At 45.6% G+C, this 12,342-nt stretch overlaps 1 protein-coding gene across 6 annotated transcripts in view; it reads right to left on the reverse strand.

Moving 5' to 3' along the window:
* Positions 1-322: 322 nt before the first annotated feature.
* LOC149325883 (monocarboxylate transporter 2-like) overlaps positions 323-12,342 on the reverse strand; it is a 44,932-nt gene continuing 32,912 nt past the window's right edge. For all 6 annotated transcript variants that reach the window (XM_089563290.1, XM_089563289.1, XM_089563288.1 and 3 more), the window contains 3 exons: positions 9,441-9,584; positions 5,013-5,789; positions 323-2,124 (listed from right to left, as the gene is read on the reverse strand). In XM_089563290.1, the coding sequence (XP_089419416.1) occupies positions 1,946-2,124; positions 5,013-5,789; positions 9,441-9,584 (1,100 nt within the window). In that variant the 3' untranslated portion in view covers positions 323-1,945. The remainder of the gene's footprint in view (positions 2,125-5,012; positions 5,790-9,440; positions 9,585-12,342) is intronic.

Below are 12,342 nucleotides of genomic sequence, written 5' to 3' on the forward strand. Positions count from 1 at the left end.
ATACAGCTTTCTCAGAAACTTCGTAGTTAAAGAAAAATTTGACCTGGTCCGGGGTTCGAACCCGGGACCACCGCTACACCGGAGCAGTCGCTCTACCAACTGAGCTAACCGGGACAGCAAGCTTATGGTAGGGCGAGAGCGAATTGATCAGTAACTCGAAGTGGGAACAGTGTTGGTGAAATGTTTAGGTTTCCTTTGTAGCCATATGGCTGCGCTTGGGTGGATGCCAATGAGTAATTACCCCCTTATTACAAAGGAGCACTGGGTAATCAAATGAGATGTTCCGGGTGATAAACTTATGTATAAGCGAACAGCAACTCAGACAGGGTAAAACACAGAGCAATGTAATTTATTCCAATCGTGGTACTGGCAGGAGGAGGGGGAATTAGGTGCATTATTCCTAAAAAAATAATCTCCCAGCAAATGGAAGAAAGAGTTCGAAGACGATCAATGCGGGTTATGCGAGAGAGAATGCGATAACATCAGCACCTCAATTATGACATCGATGAATGTGTGGACGAATTGCAATCACTAGCACAAACACAAAAAATGTCACGGTTCGAGCAGTCATTTTATTTCCATTGAAGGAACCAGGATTTGCATGTTGACCGATTTCGGAAATTAGGCAACGTGTCTGCAGTGCGCTCTCAGAGAGTGGACAAACAACCACCGCACTGACGGGGCCCTCATCCATTACATGCAGACACTCAGGAGTAATCCTGTGTAGACGGCGGTTTTGCAGCCGTCGGAATTTTTCCAGCAGCGGTGGAATTTTAAATCCCCGTTTCAAATGGAGACCATAAATACTCGTGGCTCTACTCAAAGCAAAGCAACGTACACAATTCTCTCTGAGTGCGTTTCTGTGTAACCCCAAACCGCAACATTAGAGGAGCCTGCCTGAGCTTTAGGGCTTTCTATGGCACTGGCCTCTTAAGGCGTCCCTCGAAAATGAAACTGTCGACTTTCCATACATTTGATTTCCATTCTTTCTGTTTCCGTTCATCGCCTTCTTCAGCCCTTCGCTCATGGTGCGTGAAAGCGGCCACTGTGTCTTTCCTTTCCTTTTCAGATTCTGCTCCTCCGAGACTTCAGGTAAACGACGACAACGATACTCAGTTTTTGCCTTAACGGGAGTCATAGTGCGAACGCATTAAAAACGCATTCCAAGACCCGAAATAAAAAGAGTAAAATTGCAGCTTTTGACGAAAGGAAGTAGCCAGTAACTGTCCCCCTTCTCGGGGGACACCTCAATCGCGTTGTGACAGAAAGGAGGAACGTGGGCGTAAAAGAAAGAGAGAAAGCGGCGCCGTAGAAGAAGGGTGTAGAATAATTTCGATCACCTGGGGATCTTTAACGGTCACCGATAACATAAAGCACACGGGCGCCCTTTGCGTTTTGCCTCCTTTGAAACTCAACATGCCGCATGCAGTGCTCTGCCAGCTGAGCTACGGTATCTCTTTTTCTTACTTAAGCTTACCCGTGGGGCATTATAGTGCGAGTTCTTACCAGCTCCCCCCACAACCAGATGGGTGAACGTGAAAAGTCCTGCTACGCCGCTGACACCCAGTTGAATGTAGTCAGATGGGGACAATGGCAGGCGTGCGTGAGCTCTCTTATGCTATCTATGGCATCAAGGATACCAAACTGAAACGCTCGTTATTCTGTCATCTCAACGCTTTGCAGACGATGTCATACCACGCGCACGCAACAGGTGCGCCTACGTTAACTAAGAAGGAAGCATGTGGCTAGTTTTCGTTCCAAGGAATTATATCGCGACTCAAAAGTTCCACCCACTGGCGCAAAACACCATTCATCATCGTCATTCGCCTAACTACGCACACTTTCTTTCCTATATCGCCTGCGAGAACAAAACATGAACTTCAATTCCATCTTCGTCTTTATCAGGTGTTGATGACGTGTTTAAGTGCCTCCTCTTGGCGCAGTCCTACATTTTTGTAGCACTGACGTCGCCACCAGAACCGGCAGCTTTAGCCATAATTTGCTTTTTGCTCTCTCGCAGTTCCAACGTAAACACAAGGATCCAGATTAGAGCAGCGAACGCGATGAGAGAACCGCAGATAACGAAGAGCACATCGTAGGCGCCAACTTTGTCCCGGAAGTGACCTGTTCGAAGAAGAAAAGAAAACTGGCTAGCAACGACACAGTAATACCTGCTCATCAGCACAAACGACACAAGCAATAACAGAAATCGCATGAACAGAGACGTGGTGGACGTGCCCTAGTAACATTTGTTGTAATGCGCCGCTGACATCCCACCTGACGAATGATCAAAGACGTCATGCTGATGCGCTGCGTGTGCGGCTCATCGTTGGTCTCCAACAAACAAGTCCGCCGGTATTTTGTTGTTCGGCACGGCCCTCCTCGTAGCGGCACCGTACAGGTTTGAGCAATTTGCCATTTGAGCGGCAGCTAGCTGACGCACCAATTGATTTGTCCGCCACTTCCGCCAAGGTTCAAAACTGAAACGTGGTTCTAGGCTGGTTTATTCAGGCATGTTGTAAGATAACCATACTGACATTGCTTGTCTCTTAAAAGTCAAGGGAGGAAATCTCACCGGCACGCTCCGGCGTTATTTGGTTGCGGACGAGTGAGAGGCAGTTTTTTAGTCGTCTCTGCTGGAGCCATGTTTTAGCGCTGACGCCTAATCTCGGCGCACAGCACGCGACCTCCACCCTGATAATGTTATGAACTCATCGATGAACGGATCTCTCCCGCTTGCTGATGTCCCGCGCTGCGCAACTAGTTTTCAGTGGCCTAAGGATTCGCGGCTTTCGACGATTTCTCTTCGCGAAATCTGAAATTCTAGCTGCTGCACCCTTTCCACGTTACCGTACGGCATGTCGTCCCTATGCTCACCGCGTCAAACATTCTTGGTGTCAAATTTCTGTACTGGCTCTGCTTGGATGCACTACACTCGACACACATGAAAATGTGTCTGCACAAAATGGACCCAAGCGCTCCTCTCCAGTTACATGAATAATCTTCAAGGCCCAGTCTAACTCCTACAAAATGAACACAACGCATGGGATGTACAATGACTTATCTTGAGAGTGAAATGTAAGGGAACAGTATGCTGTCATGTTGCCACGATCACAAGCACTGTGCGGCGGTTTCCTTAAGCTTCCTTACAATGCTGCCTAGCGGGGACTTTACTCGTTTCAGATTTTTAAACTGCATTAAATCCGTGCTTTTTGTAGAAACTGCGGTTAGGCAATTTTTTTCCATATGCCACTTTTTGCCGACGGTAAATTTATTATAATACCACACAGGGAGTTGTAGCGCAACGATAAGTGCATGGAATGCATTTCGTACATGTTGGACAGACAAAACGCTGATCGCACAAGAAGGAATAGCACTAGAGGACGAATATTTAAATGTGGGACTAATGTATCTTTGTAGTTTCTGTCTTTATCAAATATTTCGCGCTCTATAAAGTATATAAATGATTACCGGTGGCGTCATTGCAATGTCGTATATTTTTTGCGGTCAACCTATTATGTTCGGTTTGGTATATGGGGGTTTATGGCCCCAAACCGACTAAGGCTATAACAGACGCACCAATGAAGGAATCCAGAACTTTCGACCACCTGGGGTTCTTTAACGTGCACTGACATCGCACAGTACACGGGCTCCTAGAATTTCGCCTCCATCGAAATACGACCGTTGCAGCCGGGACTGAACCCGCGTCTTTCGGGTCAGCAGCCGAGCGCCGTAACCACTGAACGACCGCGCCGGTTTTTTTCTTCAAATCACAGAACTTAATTTTTGATACATACGCAGCCCCCTCCCCCCCCCCCCTTTTTTTTTAAAGGATGGCTTTAAGAAACTGTCTACTAAAAATTAATTTTGGACCACCGCGCCCGCCTAATTCTTCACGGGATTTAAATGAATAGATTTGCCACAACATGTCTATTTTATCGCTCTTAAATACTTAAAGACAATACGAAGCCTTTAAAAAAATGCTTCCTCTCAAGTGTTACTTAGGTTCAAAATAATAATGTCATAGTAATGACAGAAGCCAACAGCCACAGAAACCAAGTATTTGATGGGCAATGGCGTCTTTTGCAGTTGCCAATTGTATACCCCTGCAAAAGCACTGAGGACAATGAAAACGGATCGCCCAGGAAACAGCGCTGTAGTACATCACCTATTTAACAAGCATCAATCAACCAAAATTTTGTTTTTAGCCTCTTACATCATCTTCCGGCTGGTGTTACGTGTTTCAACTATTGAGCATTATTAAATTGTGATCAGGAAGGCATGTTCATTTCGTGTTTAACTACCCGGAAGTATCGAGTTTCTGGCTCAATAGATAACTTAGTTTTGTGTCCCCTCTTTCATGGGCGCAAAGATTGCCATTAGTGTGTGCGAAGCGATAAATGAGCAATCTACTTCTGTTAAGATGCTCATTAGCTTTTGCATCATTTTCGAAAATTGCTGCATACTAGCTTCTTTGCCCTTTTTCGGCAAACCCAATATCGTATTTCTGTCCTCAGTGTACAAGGAAATTGTGTACAAGCGCAATAAATGTACTCTATTAAGATACACGAGTATTAAAGAAACTATTAAAAAAACACGAGTCTTAAAAAAACACGAGTTGCTAACACCGGGCCGCGATCCGCAGCGTCTTGTATTACTCCGGTGGGAAATCGCAATAGTAAACGAAGTCACCTTTCGAATGTTTGACTGGATCAATCAACCCACGTATCAGAATTCTAGAGCTCAAATTTTTTTTCTTGTGACAAGCTTATTGTTTGGGTAACAAGAAACGTTTAAGCATCGGACTACTTTTTTGTCGCGGAGGAATTCTGTGCGCGGAGGCTGAATGTGGGCGGAGCTTCAATGCAGACTTAAGTTGCATCCGACTATAGGTGGGGATTTACGTTTTCCGGCAGGGTTATCAATTTGTTCGAAACTAAGGCTGTCATAACACTTGGTAACACTGCCATAACACGTTTGTTAAAAAAAAAACTTCAGCAGTACATACGTACCCACAACTGACGGCTTTATAAATGACAGCAGGCCCGCAGAGGCGATGACCATCCCGTACGACATGGACATTCGCTCCAGCCCCAGGTACGCAGCAAGGATGACGGGAAAGAGCACCAGGCCAGTGCCGATGGTGTAGGCGATGACTACCGCCACGGCAAAGATGAGCCCGTGGACGTAGAGGAAAGGTAAGAGGATGAACATGCAACCCTGGACACTGAAGATGATCACAATGAGCTGCTTGTTTGTCAACCAGCCACGGTCGACGGCGGCCGGCAGCGTCAGCCTTCCGAGGGCCTCGGCGATGGCCCCCATGGAGACCATGGTGACAGCGCTCGACACAGCCACTCCTCTGTCCACAGCGAAGTCGACGAAGAGCGATATGTAACACTCAAAACCGAAGCTGTGGACGATGAAGCTGTACATGACGAGGTAGAATATGGGGTGCTTGAACACGGTGAGGCCATGGCGCAATGTCCCGTGCTTTTCTGCGCCGATGGGAGCCGGAGAGCCCTGCTTCTGCTCGGGAGCGGCACTCCTCCACTTGGGTGTGCGCGGGAAGAGGCTGAAGGCGAGGCCGTTCATCACGATGGCTCCGAAGATGAGCAGGGCGCCGCGCAGCCCGTACGACTTGGTCAGGTACTCGAGCAGCTTGGGGAAGGCGAAGGTTCCCATGGTGACCCCTGTGAAGTTGATGCCCATCGCGAGGCCCTTGTGCTTGACGAAGTGCTCGCTTATGATGGTGGGGGAGACTACGAACACCATGCCGGCACCTATGGCTGCGTTAAACGAAATACGAGAGGTTATGGTGTTAGCTACGCCAATCGAACATTTGATATCTGCGTGCTGATACTTGGTCAGAGACTCCGACAACATAAGTACTCAAAGGTTTGTTTTTTACAAAAACTTATAGATCAGTGAATACGCGCCCATCAATGAAAAGTATTTCAAATAGCCAGGGTCCCCGGTGCTTGGATCCTGTCCACTGTAAAATATAAGACTGCAACATATCCACTATGCAATGTCAATGACATTTTATAAGATTGTGACTGGGAATCGCAGTTTTCTGTCAGGGACCACGGAACTATATAAGTCCGGCTCACCATTTGTACCGTGTGGACTAATACTTTTAATTTTTTATGGTAAGGGTAATTGTAGACGCTAGTTTTAAAATACTAAATCTAGGAAAGTCAGACTCAGTTTTTTTAACGCTAATCTTAATGCGATCAAGTACTGGCACCAACTTTTAAAAGTGAAGAACAAGACCACAAGCTTTTCTTTCATCAGCAGGCCCAAGCTTAAAACTGCACTTATATTAAACCGGGCACTATCTATGATGGCGGCGAGACTGGCAAGCGTGACCACTGAAAATTTATAAAAGCTGTGAAAGAGTACGCGATGAATACATAGGTTTTCAACCAGGAATTGGTTAAACTCTTTTCCGTGGGGAAGAGTCGACGGTAGAGAGAGGTTAATTAGATGAGTTCTCTTGCAAACACAAAGTGAACAAGGGAGTTGGAAGACCGAGGGAGCTTGCACCACTCTCGCCAAAACAAAATACAAACTACTGAGGTTTCCCAGTACAGGCTAGGCTCGATAAGAATCCCCCACTGACAAAACCTCATGATCTGACCCTCAATGCAAGACATGCAATCACTTACAAAGCGACTGTACTGTTAGAAGGATGGCAAGTGACTTCCTCTTCAATATAAGGACTAGCTTTACACGTCGTCTAATGTAATGCACACGCTTCAATGCTCATGCTGTCAGAAGCAATGAATGCTAAGGAGCCACCCTAGTGACATAGGAAATAACATCCAAAAAGCGTGTCCGGGAAAATTTTGATCAACGTGGCCACAACTTCTGTGATCTTAAGCTCTTTATTCTCCAGTCGGGCCTCAAACATTCAAGGGATAGAAAATACAGAGAGGTATTCTTAACTCAGATGTTTAAAACCTAACAACCCAAACGGAAGAATACCTGCAAACGAAACTTAGAATCTCTCCGGTACATTTCGGCATTGACGTAATTCTTTAAAAACGTATTGCATGTTTTCAGCGCAAAAATATTTCAAAAAATAATTACGCCCGTGTGTTCAGTATTCCATACATCCCCTTTATCGTTTCTTTTACTCTACCCCTGATCCCTACCCGAACCTCGTCTGCCCCTTTTCATCTCTTTTTGATTTTTGTTATCGTTAATTCTGATCAATTGCACTTTGTACTCTGCACCACCTTCTACGATTCTAATGTACCTTTCGCATTTTCATGTGCCCTCGCTCTCCGCTTCTTCTTTTCGCTCTTTCTTCGCACTCCTCCCGTCTTTTTTTCGCAACCCGGTATTTCGTTCGGCCTTACTGCTTAGTTGTGTTCTTTTAGTTTTTCCACGTCAGCCTAACCACTGACCGGGTCGGCAACAATGCCACATATTGCCGACCCAAAATGTGAACACATAGCCTTTCAAGCCCACTTTCGCTTTCTCACCACCCTCGCTACACCCGGGATTCCTTTCAGCTGAGCTGGAGTATTTCTTTCACAGTCTTGCACGTTAACCGGTTAATCCTCTCTAGCAGTCATCGTATCTAGACAAGATTCCCTGTACACATCCCCAACTCCCTTCTCTCAGTCAGCGGTCCTTCCTTCTCGGAGTGATGATCCTATTTAAACCCCGCCAATCGTCACCGCAGTGCCCAGACGAAGACAAGTCCTCGTGTTGAAACACTAGAAAGCTCCCTGAGGCTTGCCCCTCTCTTCGTAACTCTGTTTGCTAGAGAAGACATTCCCACCAATGCTACTGGGTGGGTGCCAATCCATTTAGATACAGTACAACGCATAAATGGAGATCAGCAGAGGTTCAGCCGGCCAAAACTTTAGCTGGCGTGCGCGACGGCCACGTTTTCCGTGCTCCTCCACCTTATCACGGGACAAAACTTGCTAAGAAATCAAATTTAAGCAAAGGTTCACTAAACACCTGCTTAATATTAAGCTTTCCCCAAGTTTGCTTCTTCACTAAGCGCAAGAGCGCAGAAAAAGCGTCCGTCGCGCACGCCAGCTAAAGTTTTGGCCGGCTGTACGTAGCGACTGCATAGAAAAATGCTCAATAGTCACTCTCTTTTCCATATGTTCACCCAAGCTGATTCTATTTCTTGTTAGCATTATTAGCATCTTCCTTGGACACCAGCCTGCATTACTGTAACTGACTAAATTAAGCCGGGACTGTTGAAGACAACCGGCGTTAGTTCACCAAGCGCCGAACGCAAGCAAAATCGGGCTCTATGTGGGAACTAGTTGTGATCGACTGGCGCCTACGATTTTAGTAAATATTTCCGCGCGTTCTTCATACAAGGAAACGGGGAGACAAGAGTGATATCTTGCGGTGACAGTTTTCAGAATTTTCTCCTTTCTTTGGTGACATTACCTATAGGAGCTTACACAATCAAGAAACATTTTAGTTAGAGCAATAACTATCTTTCCTAGCACTTCTTGTACAAACAGGCAGAACTAAATATTGTTTATAATCGATACTGACCTCCTGACAGGCGTATGCATCTGCACCAGAAGGCTTTAAATTTTGACCTTGTTTTTTGCAGGCTGACCTTCGTCAAGTTTTTTTCGCAGTGCTCAGCCTCTGAAGGCATTATTACTGAAAAGAAAGCTGGAAAAAGATAGAGACATGCGGCCCGTCTTAACACCCCCATCCTCACCCCCACCCTTAACCACTCCCCCACCCCAACCTCCATGAAGCACCTTAGTTCTGCCGCAAGGTATCGGCCTACTAAATGCAGAAATAAAGACGTTTAAAAAAAAAACTTTTTCTTTTGCATTAATAAGTGGGTAGCTTCAGAGGCAGGCATTACCTGAGTTCACGGTTGGGCTCATATGCTTGAAGTTCTGCCCTCGACTAAATTACATCCTTAATTTTAGCTTCACTAACATAATTCTAATTGCTAAAGAAAACCTGCTCAAGATTGTAGTTACTGCCAAAGTGAGACCAACATATTGGTTCTACAATTTGACCAGCACAGATAAGGGATTCTGAAGTCGCGAGCAGTATAAGAGGGAATAAAGTTTCAGCATTAATTTTCTTATTGCTCATTATTTGGGACAAGCAAATTTCTAGGTTGTTTTCCATCTAGTTTTCTGTATGGGGTATATTATCGAAACGTCATTCTGAAATTCTGAATAACCACAAAATTCGCGATTTCCTGCAAAACTTTTGTTGCCACGACTTGCTCAGGACTGTAAGCAGCTATGAAATACCAGCAGTCACCGTGAAAAAAAAAACAACAGAACACTTTGCATTTCAGAAAAAATAGCTTCCGTCTTTCGCTTCACTCATTTTAAGAAAATATTTGTTTTTGTAATGAAAGTTCTCTTTCCCCGCTTTCGACAAGCACTTGTCATTGACACCTGGTGGTAATTTATTCTTACCGTGTATTGCGCCAAGTGTCACCGTCATGGCCGCAATGCTGTCCGGAAAGAAGCTGAGCATTGCGCCGATACCCGATATGACTGCTCCAGCAATGATCACAGGCCTTGCGTTGAATCGGTGGGCTAGGGGACCCGTGATGAGCCCTGAAACGGAGGTCATTTTTGCACGCGTTAGACGCCACACGTAACGAAGCAAAAGCTCAGAACAGAAAAACAGCGATTGAGCAGCAGGGTGTTCCAGTTGTCTGCCCAGCATAAGCGAAAAGGGAGACATGAAGACAGAGACTGCAAGATGAGGCGGAGGCTGGGTGACCACGGTATGCTTGGCAGGTCTCCAGAGCTGACGAACGCAATAGCCTGCGTTCGATGCTTTCCTCACCGAGTGGGGTGCATCCAGGTTGTGTGACCCACAACAGAGCTTTTGTCTCTCAGCACTAAACGCACAGCGAGTACAAAACAGGGGCCGCTTCATTTCACAACAGCCGCAGAAGGTACAAGAAGCGCTGTCGGACCGACCAATGAGATGATAATTTGTGCAGCCAGTACCAACACAGATTGAAGCAGCCTCGCGTCCCGACACGCAGAAAACAGAATTCTAGTCAAGAGTACGTGGCTGAAATATGTCTATTTTCGACAGCCGTTGTTTGACGTAAGCATTCACTCATGCGTTTCTCTATTAGGTAACTAAAATTTTACCGATGTCATGCTGGGACATAGTGCCCGATAATGGGTTCGCTCTGTGGTCGTAAGATGAAGCTGGGCGAACGTTACCGCCATCGTGCACGTCGATACGGAAGACTCTCAGATAATCTACCGGGAAGTGAGAATACCGTCTACGCCGGCCTGGAACGCCCGAGAAAGCGCCCCTTCAAGGCCACGTGATCGAGGTGACCCACGTGACCCTTGCCGAGGTACACACGACTTTCCCTACTCCGATCAGCGCCAGAGACTCTTCTTATACTTTCTTTTTGCATTCCGGCCGAAGTGGTTCTCCTTATCCTACGTCTATGGGCAGCGTGGGAGGTTTTGCGGGGATGTCGTTAACCTGCTTATACACCGGCAATTCAGAGGGTCGTAACACGCACTCTTAATGAAACACAGCCAGCATAGTTTCGCTATCAAGTGATGCCTTTTAGCGATATCGGCGGGTAACTGCGTGCCAGCGGGAGCCTCGATATCATGATCCGTCTGCGGAGAAATGATTTTGGCGTCAGCGTACACATAAGGCATGTGCTTGGGTGTTACAGGTACTGCTGCTCTCTACCTGCTCAATAAACCGCTAACGCATCATGGCATGCCGAAAAAGTAGGCTGTCAAAAAAATGGCGCGGCCAATGCTTTCCTGTCTCTATATTTCCGATTTAAAAGTGACAGATTTCTCATTAAATGCATGATTCCGCGAACGGGAGTTTCATTTTGTTTTCCAGTTCACTAATTCTTAAACAAAATTACTTTCAAGAGGGACATTTATGGCAAAATTAAGCTGGCTTGTATCGGTATTGTATCGTCTTAAATCAAAACAGCGCTCTCAACAAAAACAACGCATTAATAAGTTACACACGGCCAATAATATAAATACTAGTGTCGCCATCACCGACCGAAGTGGCTAGTCCACTAAGCTCGTCGACGCCAATTTTCTACTGCTGGCCCTAGAGACCTGGTTACACCTTGACTCGCTTCACAAAATTGGCGCGCTTGCTTTCCGGTATAGATGTCACGGGTTTGAGTCTAGTGCTGGTATGATTACTAACTTCTGTTTTCTGTTTTCTCCGCCATTAATGCATTTTGCTGTCGGACAAACGTTAACATAGCCAGAAAAGGTCATGAAATCAGTTTGTAGTGAGAAGAGCTATTGAACAGAATTGTCCTCCTGCACCTTTAAGCTCTTTGCTGCTATTTTTCTTGAAGATGCCACAACTTACTGCAAGAAAGCCAGCCGATTTTGTTTCACATTTTGTGCAAACAGCGACGTGTAGGGCCCGAGTAAGAAGCAAGCAGAGGCGTGTTTTTCGGTGAAAAATACCATCTTTCATCCGCAACATGCGATTGCGTAAGAGGGCCTCACTTACAAAGGTATATTAGGAGGCGTTCTATCAACACTCCGGCCTTTCTTTCAAGACCAATGGAATAGGCCGGAAGCCTATCCGATGTGAAGACGATATTAATTCCCACAATGTGTCCCGGTTTTCATAAACTCGCAGGCGAGCGTACGCGTGTTCCTACAAGTATTTCCTGCAGTACCATCTTTTCCACCTTTTGCAACTTTGGTTGACAATGAATGGTCAATGCATTTCCAAGAATGAACTGATTTTTCTATAAAAAACTTGCGGGTTTTGAAGAAAGGATATTTATGCATTTATTTATTTATAAAGGATACGTCGGAATTCAGGGCTGTGGTCCTAATAGCCTGTAGGTCCTATTATTATTTCCCGAGCTGTTCAACTACTAAGGCATACAGAACATCGCCAACTCCATACCCACCTTCGTGCGAATAGATTTTAAGGTTTGCTACCAAAGGATAATATACTCTGCTCATGCGATTATTAGTGCGGTTCAAAAACTCTGAATAGGTGAGATAAAACAGCCCAAGATATCGCGTATTGGTTAGAAGTTTGAAAAACAGCGAATAAAGAATGCTTTCCTTCTGAGCACGTGCGAGGACTAGCGTAGCAGTATGAAACACTGCATCAAGTAACTCGCACTTGTAGTTTCTGAAAGCATTGGAATTCAGTCCAGTTCAATAGGAAACAATTAAAATTTACTACGTAGTTCCAGCTACGTTACACTGAAGTTCCAGCGCCATACTTAAAGAGATATCGAGGAAAACTTTTCCCGCATTCGTCCTTAATAAAGATACAATTTCTGGCCCTTTCTGGTTCTCGTGATGCTTTTTTCTGGAAGCA

The sequence above is a fragment of the Amblyomma mixtum genome, chromosome 10 (assembly GCF_055824585.1).
Source record: "Amblyomma mixtum isolate Tamu chromosome 10, ASM5582458v1, whole genome shotgun sequence".
Classification (NCBI taxonomy): domain Eukaryota; kingdom Metazoa; phylum Arthropoda; class Arachnida; order Ixodida; family Ixodidae; genus Amblyomma; species Amblyomma mixtum.